Raw genomic sequence first — 16,370 nt, 5'->3', positions numbered from 1 at the left:
GACTCCTCCATGTCCTTTCGTGGCTTGATAGTTCATTTTTCTTTGAGAGCTGAATAATATCCCATTGTTTGAATAAAAACAATTTAGCCGTTCACCTCCCGAAGGGCATCTTGGTTGCTTCTACTATTGTTGTTGCTCAGTCGCCAAGTCATATCTAACTCTTTGCGACCCCTTGGACTGCAGCACGCCAGGCTTCCCCGTCCTTCACTATCTCCCACGTTTTGCTCAGATTCATGTCCATTGATGCCATCCACCCATCTCATCCTCTGCCACCCTCTTCTCCTCCTGATCTCAGTCTTTCCCAGCATCACTAAATCTTAGCAATTATGATGCAAGAGGCTCTAAGCATCCATTAGAGCCAGTGTTTGACTTCAGCTGAGGGACTCTTTCCTGGCGGTAGGGGAGAGGGGGTGGTCTAAAGTTCTCGCAAGTGTGTTGGCCAGGCAATGAGGGGATGGCTCTGGGCCAGCAGGCCCTGGCCTGACCAACTAGTTCTACAGCACGTTTTGTTTAGCCCACAGGAAAACATTCCTGTTCTCTAGTCCCGGGGCTTCGAAGGGTGGAAGATTTTGCTGGCTGGGCCCCAGGGATTCTGATGCTGGCAGTAAGTCAGGGAGGGGCCCAGGAACCCGTATCTTTCGGGTTCCCCAGGGGACCCTTGACACATGTGGGCTTGGGGACCACTGAAGTCTCGTGAAATCCTTGTAGTGTTGGGGACCTCCCTCTGTTCTCTATCCTTCCCCCACCCCCCCACGCTGCCCATCCTACTGAAAAGTTCTGGCTCCCAGAAAGTCCTTCTCTTTATTGTGACGTGTGGGCCTGTCTTTCCCGTGGCACACAGGCTTAGCTTCCCTGCAGCAGGTGGGATCTCCCTGGACCAGGGATCAAACCCATGTCCCCGGCATCGGCGGGCGGATTCTTCACCACTGGAATACCAGGAAAGTCCATAAAGTCCCTTCTTATGTTGAGCTGAAGCCTACCTCCTTAAACCACATACCCACTGGTTTCTGGCTGTCCTCAGGGCCAGCCTGGAACAAGCCTCCAATTCTGCAAGATGACCTGCTGGACATCTGAAGGGGGCTCCGTATCACCCTCCTTATCACGCTTCCAGTCAAGCGTGTCCTCCAGACCCTGGTCTACATCTGGTTCCACTCTCTGGGGTCGGTCAGTGCTCTGAGTGACGCTCCCAAGCCCAGGCGGTCCCTCCAGCTCCGAGCTTGGGGCTAATGCCCTGGGGTCCTCCCTCTCCACCACTGAACCTGTGGTCCACAAACACCCCTGGTTTCGCCCCAAGGACCGCCGCGAAGCCCAGGTGCTCCTCCTTCCTCTAGTGCTGTGCTGACTTTTGTTTTGTTTTAACCAAAAGCAGAACTCTAAATCCATCTCCGTGAAATTTCATCTGGTTGGTTTTGGTCCAACATTCCAGCCCGAGCAAATCATCTCGAATCTTGCTTCTGTCATTGATCGTATTTTATCTGACTCACACCACTGGGGGTCCTCCGAAGAGTCATCGAACAGCCTCCTCGAGTTTTCGTCCCAAACACTGGTTTTGGGGGTTGGGGTGAAGCTACATGTGTTTACACTTATCTTTTTTCTTTGACAGGGACAGGACCTGCTATGGAATCCCCTGGGAGGCTGTTACAGAATCCTCCTTCCAGGGCGCCCTTGACCCCTCATTCATTGTGTCTCGGGAAATGGTCCATGGACCGCAGGACACATCACCTGGAAGACCCGTTACAAGTGCAGGTACGGGGGGCGGCCCACGCTGCACCCATTGTTATCAGGGTGGTCTGAAAACGTGCATTTTGAAACAAGGTTCCTGTCTGCTTCGTGGGTCTGACGCACGCGTGCACGCGCGTGCTTCAGCTACATTTTGGTGAACCAACACGTAAATCAATACCCTTTGCATTCACCCAGAACTAGTCACCCAGCTTTGAACCCCCTTAACGGCACCAGCCCGGCATCAGAGCTCCGCGAGACTGCTCCCTCCTCATCCCCCCAGCCTCACTCTGGATCTCTCCTCCTCCTGCTTTCGTTGACTCCTGTCCCTGCCTCCCTCCCTCAACTCAGCTCTGATCTGAGCTCGACTCCAGTGACCGTAACTGCTGACCTCCATTGCACTCACCCCAGATCCCTCCACCCTGCAGCCCCACATGGCAGGCAGGACAGATGGTGAACATGATCTAATGGAGAAAAGAAGGCCTTGGGGTGGCGCTGTGGGCCGCAGGGGACGAGTCCCCGGGCATCCTCAGGGCCCAGGCTCACTGGACCCTGTCTGCCTGTCCCATCCAGAGACAGTGGGTCAAATCCAGCAGGAGCATCTCCTAGAGTGTTTCAGGCTGGCCTGAGGCTTTTGGGAAAACCTTTGTAGATACAAAAACACGGAAAAACAACTCCAGGGACTTCCCTGGTGGTCCGGTAGCTAAGACTCTGTGCTCCCAATGCAGGAGGCCCAGGTTCAATCCCTGGTCAGGGAATGAGACCCTGCATGCCTCAACTAAAACCTCGTGCAGCCAAATAAATAAGTGAATATTTAAAAAAGAAAGAAAGAAAGAAAACAAGAAAAATACAGCTCTTGAGAAAACAAGGCCCATGTGTGTGGACACTTCTTGAGCAATAGCTCGGCTCTGACACGAAGTTAGAGATTCTCACTATTGGAGCAGAGAAGAGCTGGCCGAGGGCGCTAAGAGCTATTGATCTTGTAGAAGATGGAATTGATCTGGGCTGGAGTCAGACTCTGATTGCAGACCCAGGGCGGCAGCTGGGAGGGGATGGGACACAGAGGGCAGAGTTGTCACCCATCAACTGCCCAGGGAGCTCCTTGCCGGGCTGGAGAGGCTCACACCGGGGGTGGCGGCCCAGGATGCTAGGGAGCTTCCCATAACCACCCGGGACATCTTGATTCCTACCACCTGGCGAGAAAGGGGACCGCATGCACCCCTGAGACAGGCTCTCCCACCCAGGTTCCTGGAGCTCAGGCACGACCACGTGGGCAGACAACTGATGAGCCACCTGGGGTGGGTTATTGATGGGGTGGGGCTGGAGGTGGAAGGTGAGGAAGGGGTGTCCTGGTCAAGGGGCTGACCACGGGCGAGACCCAGATGGTCAGGACCGCTTTTCGTCCGCTGTGTCCTTCTCACACCTCTGCGCTGCGACCTCCCCGCCCCCGCCGGGCCCAGCGCAGACGGACACTCACCAGCAGATGAGCGCGGCCACCACGGCCGTCCAGGTGACGCAACAGGAGCGGGGGCGCTTGGTCTGCGCCTCATCGTCCTGCCGGCAGCAGCACGCACAGACCAGGTAGGCCGCGAGGAAGACGAGGTTCAGGCCCAGGCCGACGGCGGCCACCAGCCCCAGGAGCAGCAGCGACTGAGGAGGGAGAGGACCGGGGTCAGCGCTGGGTCCCGGGGGGTGCGGGGAAGGGCCCCGAGCTCAGTGGGGCTGCTACATCCGATGCCCTCCTCCCAGGACTGACGCTCCTGCTCTGTACAAAGCGCCCTGCCCTCCGGCACCAGCAGTGGGGGGAGATGGAGCTCAGGTGTGGGAGGGGGCAGAGGACCGAGACGAGAGGAGGCAGGGGGCATGGCTCAAGGCTGGTTCCCCATCTGGGGCGAACACACCTGGATGAAGGTGAGGACCACACCCTGCCTAATGGATGCTCCGAGTCACTCAAGAGACAAGCAGGAACTGTCCCTGGACCGTGAGGTCTGTGGGCGATGCTTGGTGTGACCGAGGGAGACGAGGAGAGGGACGGCCCCATGATCAGAGCACCCGAGGCCTCCCGGAGGAGGCAGGGCTTGGGCGGGGTGTCTCAGAAGCTGAGCGGGGGCCTGGGGCAGACGTCCTGGTGTATCGGCCCCCTCTGAGGCTCGCTTTAGGAGTTGGGGTCCCTTCCCAACCAGAGACCAACTCCGTGCGGGGGGAGTGGGGGATGTCAGGAGATGCACCTGCGGAGGTTCCTTCCACCACACCCTGAAAGGGACGGCCGCCCCGAGATGCCAAGGGTGGCAGTCAAGCCCGGAATTCTGAAAGGGAGGAGATGTCGACTCAGGCCCATCGAGCACCGCAGGGTCCTACAAAGGGGGCTGCTGTCGGCCGGGAGGCCCGGAGCCCCCTACTCCTTGCCCTCCAGTCTCCTGACTCAGCCAGATGGCCACCAGATGGCCCCGGGGCAGGACCTGGCTCTAAGTCAGGCTCCTGAGCCGACCGCTTCGCCCTGCTGCACACGTGCCCCCGAGTCGTTCCCAGCTGGGAACCTCCAGCCCTCCAGCCTGGGCCGTCGCGGCGGGGAGACGGGCAGACTGGGGGGGACACCGGGATCCTTCCGGTCTAAGGAGGACACAAGTCTCAGGCCGGAGCGTGCGCACACCTGGAGGCTGAGGCCTGCAGTCTCGAGGCCTGAGGTCATCTTGGCAGGAAGGGGCGGGGCCTCACAGGGGGGAGGGGGCAGCTGCTCTGCTGGGCACCTGGACCGACAGGCTCCCGAGCCTCACGGACAAATGGCCAGAGTGATGGGGACAGCCCGGAAGTGGACAGGGGAGACGGCCCACTGGGTGTGGGATTGGCGGCTGTGACGAAGCGTGGCTCTCGCCTCCACCTGGCAGAAATGCGTCACAGACGCTGCCAGGAACCTGCCCTGCCACCCTCCCGACTCAGCGGCATGGAGCGCGAGCCCCCCTCCTCCAGGCGGTTGGGAAGGCCCAGTGGACATGAACACACACACCCCCCTGTGGAAGTCCTCTTGGGGTGGCAGGGGCGGGGGCCCCTGAGCCTGGACCACTAGGCTTGTCCCATGGACAGAGCCAGGAGGCTGGCCTGGGGAGACCGCGGGAAGGAGCCGTCCCTGTCGGCCCCCTGGTGGCTCAGACCAGAAAGAACCCGCCTGCAATGCAGGAGACGGGGCTCGATCTCAGGGTCGGGAGGATCCCCCGGAGGAGGAAATGGCTACACACTCCAGTCTTCTTGCCTGGAGAATCCCACGGACAGAGGAGCCTGGTGGGCTACAGTCCACGAAGTAGCAAAAGAACTGGATGCGACTGGCAACTAACACTGCCGGCCCCCAGCACAAACCCCCAGGGCAAGCCGCTTGCTCCCTGGAGGCCCTGCAGCCCCCGGCCATGGGGAAGAAGGTCAAGGACAGATAGGGGTTTCAGGTCAGTTCAGTCGCTCAGTCGTGTCTGACTCTTTGTGACCCATGGACTGCAGCACGCCAGGCCTCCCTGCCCATCACCAACTCCCGGAGCTTACTCAAACTCGTGTCCATTGAGTCGGTGATGCCATTCAACCATCTCATCCTCTGTTGTCCCCTTCTTCTCCTCCCGTCTTCAATGTTTCCCAGCATCAGGGTCTTTTCCAATGAGTCAGCTCTTCACATCAGGTGGCCAAAGGATTGGAGTTTCAGCTTCAGCATCAGTCTTTCCAATGAATATTCAGGACTGATTTCCTTTAGGATGGACTGGTTGGATCTCCTTGCTGTTCAAGGGATTCTCAGGAGTCTTCTCCAACACCACAGTTTAAAAGCATCAATTCTTCGGTGCTCGGCTTTCTTTATAGTCCAGTTTTCACATCCATACATGACCACTGGAAAAACCATAGCTTTGACTAGATGGACCTTTGTTGGCAAAGTAATGTCTCTGCTTTTTAATATGCTGTCTAGGTCGGTCATAGCTTTTCTTCCAAGGAACAAGCGTCTTTTAATTTCATGGTTGCAGTCACCATCTGCAGTGATTTTGGAGCCCAAGAAAATACAGGGGTTCAGAGCCTTGCTGTTCAAAGTGGAGTTCACCAACACTGCAGCACTGACCTCTTCTGAGATGCAGAATGCACCATCTCCAGCTCCACCCCGGACCCAGTGAATCAGGAGTGCGCCAAGAGATGACCGGCAGGGCTGTGTCCCGTTGCAGTCTAGGAAGCACCGAGTAGTGTCCACAGACTTTCTCAAACTATTTGCAGCAGCGGAGCCTTTCCTTCAGACTCGCTTAGCAGAGCACCCCCTGACTTATACAGAGCGCCCCCTGACTGAGGGGTGGCCAGGGCTTTGTCCTGGCCACGCCCTCGCAGGCCCGAGGCACCTCTGCTAGAGCCCAGGATCCCCTTCACAAGATGCAGACCACTGTGCAGCGTGCAAACCGCTCGAGCCGGCAACCCCCTCCTTCCCCTGGCAGAAAGGAGGGCTTGTGTCCCCGCTGCCGCCCACAACTGTTCACCGCAGCCTAATACTGCAGTGAGAGCCAAGCGCCGGAAGCACCCCAAGTTCACCAACAAGAGCTCTGACATGTAACAGGTGCTAGAGCCACAGAATGGAACACTGTGCGGCAGTGAAAAGTCAGCGGCAGCGACAGCCAGCGATCCGGGTGAGTGTTACAGACGCGACGTGGGAAGAAACAAGGGAGATGAAACAGCACGGGCTGTGCGGTTTAACTGATGTGAGATGCACAGTCGGGGACTCATCTGCCGTGACAGGGGCCCGAGATGCAGCCACCCCCGGGGGGGAGTCAGGTGAGATGGAGCCTGCTGGGCGATCAGGGATATACGTTGCCTGGGTGGTGTCTCATACACACACTCTCACACACACACACACACACACACACACACACACACTGAGGTGTACACTTAGGAAAGCGCACTTCCCTATAAGTTAGTCCTAACGAAAACAAAACAAAACAAAACCCGGATAAACCTTTTGCATAGATCAGAGACGGGCTGACAGTCAGACCTCCTCCCAGCTTCCCTAGAAAATCTCACTCTCGATCTCCCCCCAAACAGGAAAACCCACGGACTCTACCACGGGCCCCCATCCGGCACGGCAGGACCTCTGGGAAGTGATCACAACTTGGGGTGGTGCCACCTGAGTCTCTCCAAACCACAGCCCGTCCCCACCCCTGGAGCCTCTCACGACACACTCGGGCCCCCTGACCTCTTGCAAGCCCAGCACTGCGGGCAGGGCCCTGGGAGTCTCAGGCCGAGGGGCCTCTTCCAAGCCGGGCGTCTGGCCTCAATTCCTTTATTCCTGCTTTGGCCTGGCCCGGGGAGGCCATGCCTGCGAAATCCAAACTCGAAGGCCCTTTTGTTAGCAGTTCTCTTCCAGAACTTTCTCCCGGCACTGGGAGCATGAGGACAGGGGAAGAGGAGCTAAGATCAGGGTTTGGGTTGTTTAGTGACTAAGTCATGTCCGACTCTGCGACCCCATGGACTAGTGGCCCGCCAGGCTCTTCTGTCCATGGGGTTTCCCAGGCAAGAATACTGGAGTGGGCTGCCATTTCCTTCTCCAGGGGATCTTCCTGTCCCGGGGATCAAACCCGAGTCTTCTGCACTGGCAGGCCGGTTCTTTGCTGCTGAGACACCTGGGAAGCCCAGGGTTAGGGGTAAGGTTGGAGGCAGGAGGGGCTGAAGGAGGGAGGGACGAGAAGCCTGCAGAACCTTCTCCCCGCCTCACCCTGCCACCCTCTGACAGGCAACAGTTCTGCTCCCAGCGGACTCTGCAGGTCTCCGTTACACACCTCCGGGTGTTACAGGGAGGATGTCCTGTCTGCAGGAAGCCAGGAAGTCGACTCACACGCCCTCCTGCGCTGACGGAGCCGAGAAAGGACAGGTTCCCAGCCCCTGTGGCCACCACCACCTCCCTGGGCCACTCAACAGCCAGCCCACGGCCCCTGCAGCAGGGCTCAGGCCTCGCCCCTCATCCAAGCAACTTCCACTCATTCTGGCTTCTCACTTTGTAACGAGAAACAACAGCACAAACCCAGAACCCCAGCTGGGGGCAGCAGTGACCGACGGGTCTTCTGGGAATGCCGAGGTGGCAGCTGAGCCCACAGGGGCTTCTGCACTTGGGCGGGGGAGGGAGGGGGCAACATCCTGAGCACCCTTCACCCCGAGACCCCAGGAGAGGAAGACTGTGCCGGCCGAGGGGTGAGGCCAGAGGGCAAGGAGCTGCAGGGGGAGGCCCTGATTGGAAAGGGTTAAGCTCCCCCACCTCCTGGAAAAGGGGGCGGGGGTGGGGGGCAGCGTGAGTGTCTGCTGACCATGACTCAAGGTTCACGCTGGATGAATGGGGCTTCCTCATCCTTTGGCTCTTCTCAAATCCTGCGGGGGGTGGGGGGCAGGGAGGGATCCCCGCGTGGTCTTTCCTCCTGATAAACACCCCCAAGTTGGGGGAGCCCCACAGCTCTGGATCCAACCCTCCCCTGGGAGTGTGTGAGACTCTGTGGAGCCTACAAACAGGATTACCCAGAGTTAGCACATGGAGATACGTGTAAAAAGTGAAGAATGTTTCCTCTGCTTCCTCACGCACGTCCCAAGACAATGGCCAGCCAGTGGAAGCGGGAGAGGGAGAAGGCAGGGCGGCAGAGGCAGTGAACCTCCGCGCAGCAACGTCTGGAGCCCCCAGCCTCGCAAAGGCACCGGGTCCTCAGCGTCTGCTCTGCTCTCCCAGCTCTCTGGGATGGATGGTGACGGGGCCGCTGAAGGGGGAACCGGGGTGGCTGGTTTGGGGAGACACAGCTGGGGGCAGTGTCAGGGCCCTTTTCCCAACTCTGCCCATGCGACACCTGGCCGGTGGGGGCCTCCTCCGTGCCAAGTGGGGCTTGTGGCGACTTACGAAGCGCCCAGCACTGGCCACATGCTTTATACCCACTGAACGACGATGGGGTCCCTTCACTAGCTCTTTGACGCCAGGATCTGCTCCACCCCCACCCCATCTCACAAGTGAGGAGGGTCTCCGCAGCTTCCCCACCTGGAGCTGGGGGCCCAGCCGGGCGGGGGCGCCCCTTGGGCCTGGGGCTTGCCACCTCCCCAGGAGCCTGGTGGACCGGGCCCAGGTGATCTGGGCAAGGACTCAGGGTCCAGTTCACTGGCAGAGAGGGCTGGAAAGACTGACCCACCAGTGGGCTTCCACGGCGGCTCCCAAGACCCCAGAAAGTGAGTGGGGTGGGGGTGCCTGCTTCCTCAAGGGAGTTCTGGGGCTGACTTTGCACAGGACGTCTGGGTCGTCACCAGGCCACCTGCTCGTCCCTCAGGCTTCCTTGTACCTTCCGGATCCCCGGCACAGCCCGCCCCCTCCCCGAGCTGTCCTTCAGCTTGACTGCCTGTTCCCAGCTCCACTTGATCTCTGGGGTGTACACACGCATGTGGGTCCGCGTGCACACACACACACACACACACACACGCCGCACCACAAGCCGGCACAGTTCACTTGGCCCCCAGGGGCATGAGCTGCAGCCCCCTCGGCACGTGTCTCTCAGTCCTTCCCGACCATGACAGCGGTGGATCCTTCGTCTGCATCCTCCATGCGTCACTGGACTTGGACACGCTGTTGAACATCAAGGCCGGTCTGCGTAATGATTTGCATCACTGGGCCCACCACGTGCGAGGGGGCCCTCGAGGTACTAAGCTCGTTTCAAGGGACAGCTCATTCACTACTTGCAGGGGAGGGAAGAGAGGTTCGGAGGTACAGACACCTGCCATGGTCACACGGTTAAGTGACAAAACTGTGGATTCCAACGCACAGCCCCCTCCCAGCCACTCAGCAGCTGAGCCCCGAAGGCCTTGGCGGCACGGTCAGCACGTGACCCCACGTCTGGCACAGGGCTTCCCCCCAGTCAGGAGTCTGCCGAGCGCTGAGATGACAGCAGAAAGTGCCCAGTCGATGGTGTTAACTGACGTGGGCGGTGACTGCTGCTCGGGAGGAAGGGGACTTCCAGAAGAGACCCGTGGTCAGACACCAGGGGAACTCACCAGAACAGGAGCCACCTAAAATAAACACCCAGAGCCAGACTTCCCGTCCAGTCCTGTCCAGCCCTACAGCACTCGGATCCCAGGCAGGGCCCTTGGGCTGCCTGAGAGGGCGAGCAGGGTGGGGGTGAGGCCAGGGAGAGGGGATGCCCCTTGGAGTGCCAGGGTCTGACACGGGGCGGAGAGGGACAGGGACTGTGAGTCGGTCCCTCTGGCTTGGCTGCCACCTCTCCAGGGGACCAAGCAGGGTGGGGCAGGCTCAGGCCCACCAGGACTGCCAGACAGCAGCTGTCTGTCCAGTCCAGCCCCCTCCCCACACCCGAAGGTCGTCTCCAGCCAGTAGGGAGCTTACTTTTCCTCCAGGGGAAAGGAGAAAGCTACGGTGGGAGACCGCAGGACAGGATCTGGGGAGCAGGGTTTGGGACAAGCAGATGTGGGGTCAGACACACACACACACACACACACAATCTGCAAGCAACATAGCTGTCTCTGAAATCATATCCGCCTCTTTTCTTGCATTCACTGGGAGAGGAAGATTCCCTGGAGTTCTCCCCAGGTGGCCGCGTTCTCAGGGAGCCAGCAGCCTTCCCCAGGCAGGGCTCAGGGAGGGGGTGGGAGAGGGCGTGCAGACCGGGAAGGGTGCAAGCTGCGGAAGCCAAACTGGCTGACTGCTCCCTGCCCGGCAGCAGGAAAGGGCCCGGTCCTCTCCCGCTTCTGGAAGGGCAGGCACCATCTGCCTGGGGCCCGCGGGTGACAAGGACACTGGGGGTTATTATTAGACTCCCCCGTCAGCAGCGCCCTGCACACCCCGCTGCATCAGGACCCCCGGGACCCTGCAGGAGAAAGTCTTTTGGCTGGGGAGAGGCGAACAGCTGACTGCCAGCTTGACCTCCTCGCCCGGCTCCGCCCAGGCCCGCCCCACACGCGGAGATCTGGAGAACCTGCCCGCTGGGGGTCAAAGTCCCCAGATTGGCGCACAGGTCTAAACAAATGGGCCCCATCTTGGGTTTCCCAACCGCGGAATCTTTAACCAGACAGAAAACTGACTCAGCCTGGCCTCGGGGGCTGAACTGGCCTGGGCCAGACCTGACCAGGCGGGAGACTCTGCACTCGGTCTGGGCGGGGAAGCCTAGGGGAGCACCCCTTCCCCCTAGGGGTGCAGAAACCGGGGAGGGAAGGGCCAGCGGAGCGGGACGAGGGCAGAACTGCGGGGATGGGGGAAGAGGCTGGCCAAGCCACCCAGACCCAGAAATCCGGGGCTCAGAAGGTGTGTCTGTACAGAGGAGGGGTTGGGGGTGTGGGGGGGCACTTTCTTTCCCCCACATATCCACATGAGGCCGCGGGTCCACACCCCTCTCCTCTGGCTCGTCCAGTAGGGGCCCAGGCGGAGGGGCTGGGGACGAGGGGTGCCGCGGAGACAAACCCGGAGACTCCAGTCCGTTTCTGCCCAAACTTCTCCCAGGCCGCACAGACCCGGAAAGCGAGAGCGCGTCTGGTTCCCCGCAGAGGAGGCAAACCCCGGGGAGCGCCTCGCCGTCCCGCGCCCCTGGCCCCCGCAGCTGGCGCGCGGGAATCACCGGGTTCAGGCACCAATGCCCCCCCAGCTCCGACCCCTGAGCGGCACTGCCCTCTCCCAGGGCGCTCAGCCCCCACCCCCGCCCCGCAGGAAGCGCCCTTCCCCCGTGCCGTTGGCCGGCTTAACTCCCATCTTTCCAGTTTTCCAGGCCCGTGAGGTTCCCAGACGGGAGGGACGTGGGCCAAGGACTCGCGGGGGAAAGGACGAAGCGGGAAGAGGCTGCGGGGAGAGTGTGGGGTGGGTGGGGTGTGGGGTCTGGAGGCGCGCGGAGCGCGGCGGGCTGGGAGGCGGGAAGGGGCGGTGCGGGGACTTGGGGCGCCGGGTCGCGGACTCACCTCCTGGTAACTCTCATCGCGGGGCCTGAAGGTGCTGTCCACTGGCTGCAAGCGCAGGCCGAGGTGTGGGACGCTGTGCAGCCACACCACCCACCAGGGCGCGATGTACTCCACGCGCGCCGCCGGCATGGCTCAGCCCGAGTGTGCCCGCCCGCCCGGCGCTCGGCCCGGGACGCGCGCCCGTCCGCCCGGCCCCGCCCCGGCCCCGCCCAGCCGGGGACCAGGCCCCGCCCCCCTGAGCGCGGGCCCGCCTTGCCCCTTCCAGGGCGGCCACTCGCCCGGGCTCACCCTCGGGCCACCGGAGGTCACGCCCTAGAACCTGAAGCTTTTCTTTGATCAGGAATCTGTCCTGGCCCAAGTCCAGGCGAAAGAGGTGGAAGAAGGGAAAACAGTCCCCAGAAGCCTCCTGAATCTGTCTCGTTTTAACAACAGTCTCTGGGTCCCCACTTGCTCCTTGGAAGAAAAGCTATGACCAACCTAGACAACATATTAAAAAGCGGAGACATTACTTTGCCAACAAAGGTCTGTCTAGTCAAAGCTACAATTTTTCCAGGAGTCATGTATGGATGTGAGAGTTGGACTATAAAGAAAGCTGAGCGCCAAAGAATTGATGCTTTTGAACTGTGGTGTTGGAGAAGACTCATGGCAATCATGGCATGAGAAAGGCGAGGTTGCCATTCCTAGCGCTGTTAGAGGGTAGAGGTGGCGCTAGTGGTAAAGAACCCGTCTGCCAATGCAGGAGACACAGGACAAGTGGGTCCCAAAGAGTCAGACACGACTGAAGTGACTTAGCATGAACTGACAGATTGCAGACCAAAGGGACCCAGTCCCTGGGTCACTAGTTCTAAATTCACTCTCATCTGGGATTGAGCATCCACTCTGTAAACATGGTCCTGCCCTGGGAGCGCCCAGGTCATCTGCCCAAACAACTAATGGGTCCCACCTGGAAAGAAGCAGCTGGTTGGAAGGTCCCCACCTCCCGGGGGAGAGACCCTGGAGCCTGGGAGGGCTAGACCTCCCAGGGAGTCAGAGCCTTCGAGGACACAAATTAATCGAGGGCCTACTAGGTGCCAGACGTTCTGTCTGTGGACAAAAGCTGACAGAAAGTCTGGCTGGGCGGGGATTGTGGTTTAGCGGCAGGTGGTAGGGGTACTCATGAGGACAGGTGCTAGCTATGCTCTGGAGGAAAGCAGAGCAGTATGCCGGGGTGGGGCTGGGGTTGGGGGAGTGCAGTCCCAGGTCCAACAGAGCCTCGCGGGCAGAAAAGGGCTGCGGTCCCACAACCCAACAGCGTTCCGTGATTGTGGGAGGCACAGGGCCAGAAGGAGAGGGTAAGTCTTGGGACAGGGTCCAAGGCTGGGTAAAGGGCCGTCTGAGGTCGGTGACGGAGGAGTAGGGGGGTGATGGGGTCCTGAGAAGCTCAGGCCTGAGTCGTGGGCAGTCTGATCAGTGGTAGTGCAGGGTGGGGGTGAGGTGTGTGAGGTAGGGAGACCTCTAGGTTTCTGGCTGGGGGGACCGGGTGGATGAAGGTGAAACTCCATGGGTGAAACGCGTTGACTACTAGGGGAGTACAGCGTACAGACACCCCTTCCCTTACTAGAGATCCAGGACTGGCAGATGGAGCCCTGTTTAGTAGTTGAGACTTCTCTCTCCTCCAGGAGGTCACAGTCCGGGTCAAGGTTCCCGGAACCACAGCCACCCATCTTCGTCACTGGGGAGCACTGTTCCTGTCATTGGGATTTCCTTTCATTAATCCAACGAACTGGGAGCACCTTCTCGGCTCTATGGGACCCACTGTTGAGCAAAGCACACATCCCTGCCGGCAGGGGCCTGCAGTGTAAAGGCGAGGGGGGGCGGCCTTCATCCCACGCGGTCATTGGTCACAGACCCCACCCCACACCCAAGGACCTTCCATCGGGTTGTGAAATGGGACTGAGTCTGGGGTGCGGGGACATTTCCTGAAAAATGACACGGGGTGAGAGCTGAAGGATGCGAAGAAGTTAACTCAGGGCATCCTGGGAAGGCTGGATTCTGAGCAGGGAGACAGAACACAGTGAGATCAGGGCCCAAGGCCCGCAGGGCACAGAGGGGAACCAGTGAGTCCAAACTCAGCCAGGGGAGTGACAAGGAGGCGCTGGAAAACTCCCGTGGCTGCTGCCAAGGGCTGGGGTGCAGGAGGGAACTGGGGGTGAGGGGACGAGACTCTTCTCTCTGGACTGCAGTGGCGGTTCCACAGCGGCACAGAGAACTGGATACCAGGGAGGGTGAATTTCACTGTAGGCTGCCTCTCAACTAGCCTTGCTTTATAGTTTTTTTAAAAAAGAGAAAGAAGCTGGCAAAGTGGGCCATGGAATGGTCCTTGCCATGGACCCTGGCAAGGGATTTGGTTTTAACCAGCCGTGCTGGTCGCTGAGCAAGGCGGACACCTGAAGCGATTTTGGAGGGCCCTCGGTGGCACTCACCAGTGTGACCTCACTGCCCGGGACCTCCGGGGTAGGCTCTGCCTGGTGCCACAGACACGGTCCCCCCTCCCATCCCGCCCCCGGGGCTGCAGCTGCTGATCCTGGCCTCCCTGACCCGGAAGTTAGGAGGATTTGCCGTTCCTCTAGAAGATTAGAGTCACAACTGTGAACTGCAAGTGCCGCAGGGGAGAGGAGGGGGGAGGGGTCTGCCTCCCTGAGTGGCAGGGAGTGAGCCCACCTGTCCCGAGCGGGGGCGGGCGGGGGAAGGGGGGCCGGCACCCCACACTTGATGCTGACAGCAGAAGCTGACCCTCGGGCCATCCTCACGGCCTCGGGGTGCATCCTGACAGCAAACCTGCTGGGCCAGTCTGCACCCAGCTGGCAGCGACCATTCTAGCCGCTTCCCCAGAGGTCTCCAGAGAAGCGGCGCAGCAGAACCGAACCGCGAGCCCTCCCGGGGACGCGTTCCTGGGTTGACCAGCCCTCCTGCACGCACCACTCCCCGTTTACCTGGCGCGGCCAGAGCCAGCTCACCCAAGCTCACCTTGCTGACCTCAGCAAGGCAGTGGTGGGCCCTGGGAGCCTGAGGGCTCCACCACACAGCGATGCCTCAGGCCAACTTACACGGAATCTCTGGATTCAGCCCTGGACACCACGGTGTGAATTTTTACAGAGGACCCCAAGTGGCTGGGAGGCAGAGGCCAGGGCTGAGACCCACAGCGTGAAAGGATGCCTTCTCTAGACAAAGTCGGCAGGGCTCGTATCCTAGGAGCTGGGGCTGGTCTCTGCACAATGCGCCGGGACAAAGGGAGCCCAAGTGGTAAACCCGCCCTCTTCCTGGGAAGCTGGGATGGTGAAAGGGCGGGCAAGACTGGGAGCTGCTGAAGGCGCCCCATCTGGGTCTGGTCACAGCCAGAGCCCCCGAGGGCACTTCTCCCAGAAGAAAACAAAACACGTGCTTCACTACCTCACATGCTGTAGAATTCCTGGGAGAGAAACCGCCATACATCTCGAGCACTCGGCTCCATAGATGTTATCAATGTAAACCAGGTCCAGACCTTCGCGGGGCTCCTGCCCTCACTTGCCGGACTCTGGCGCCACCTTGTGGTCTGCCCGGAACGACGCGCCAAGAAGGCCCCTCAGTTTTCTTCTTAGCTCAGGACTCTTAAAACCACTGGAGAATGGGCAAGTACTTGCCATAAACTGATGGGAACTGAGACAGAGTGCTGGGAAAAGCAGGCTGGCAACCACCACTCAGCAGCCCGAGACGGGGCCTGTGGCGGGAATACCTCCTTGCCAATGGCTGAGGCATCCACAGGACCCGTGCGGGCACCTGTGCAATCCTATGGGGCTCAGTATTTTCTCTGCTTTAGTGTGCCTGAAGCACGTGGCCCTCCTCCTCTGTGGGGAAAGGATGGGGGTCCTCTCACTGAGGCAGGAGGGGGTGTGGAGGCGAACTGCCGTGCCAACTGGCAGATACCCACCAACCAACCACAGGGGATCCACAGCCCCTGCTGAAGGCAATCTTGCCTCCGTGTCCCATTTGTGCTTGACTGTTCCCCTGGCGACTCTGACACCAGAGGCAGCAGACAGGTATGGAGCCCTCCCAGGGACTGGCAACTGTGCAGGTGAGGTGGGGCAGTGACAGAATTCAGAAAGAAACCTTCGCATAGATAATCAAAGTTTGACAAGGATGGGACGACCATCAGCAGGCTACAGTCCATATGGTTGCAGAGTTGGACACAACTGAAGCAACTTACCGCACACGGGAAAAGCACATGAGCGATCAAGACCAGCAAGCCAGCGGGGAGAGGAAGCAGCACTGAGCCCCCAGGAGCCAGGCCTGCTGGGACCTCAGCGGTCCCACCCCTTTATTTGGACCTGCCCACGCCTGAGCCAGCAGGCACGTTCCACTCCTCCACTGCCTGGGGTCGGGGTCAGACTTCTGGCTCCTCCCCTTAAATCATCTGGATTTCACATCGGTCTTTTGGCTCCCAGGGCTTCTGTCGCTGGGCTGACACCCACCCACCTCCACTCTTAGCTCCTTCTTGGAAACTCTCATCTAAACTGTCCTTCCAGCTGTGTTCATCTGGTGAACAGCTGGTACCACTCCTGAGCTCTACTTAGTAAACACACAGGAGTATTTTCTTTTCTGTGCCTGAGAACCTAGATCTGGAGGAAAAAAAAAAATCCACACCCCCACCTGTGCATGTGGTTGGTGGTGTCTGCCAGCTGGCAGGGCACTTTGCCTCCACACCCCCTCCTGCC

General features: G+C 59.9%; 1 protein-coding gene across 1 annotated transcript in view; it reads right to left on the bottom strand.

The window, feature by feature from the left end:
- TTYH2 (tweety family member 2) overlaps positions 1 to 11,823 on the bottom strand; it is a 35,147-nt gene extending 23,324 nt beyond the window's left edge. The window contains exons 1-2 of the mRNA XM_043455153.1: positions 11,641 to 11,823; positions 3,197 to 3,369 (exon numbers count right to left, since the gene is read on the bottom strand). Coding sequence (XP_043311088.1) covers positions 3,197 to 3,369; positions 11,641 to 11,769 — 302 coding nt within the window. The 5' untranslated portion in view covers positions 11,770 to 11,823. The remainder of the gene's footprint in view (positions 1 to 3,196; positions 3,370 to 11,640) is intronic.
- Positions 11,824 to 16,370: the final 4,547 nt, after the last annotated feature.

The sequence above is a fragment of the Cervus canadensis genome, chromosome 1 (assembly GCF_019320065.1).
Source record: "Cervus canadensis isolate Bull #8, Minnesota chromosome 1, ASM1932006v1, whole genome shotgun sequence".
In the NCBI taxonomy this organism is placed as follows: domain Eukaryota; kingdom Metazoa; phylum Chordata; class Mammalia; order Artiodactyla; family Cervidae; genus Cervus; species Cervus canadensis.
Note: the sequence above shows the minus strand (reverse complement) of the source record. Positions and strands in the feature narration are given on the sequence as shown.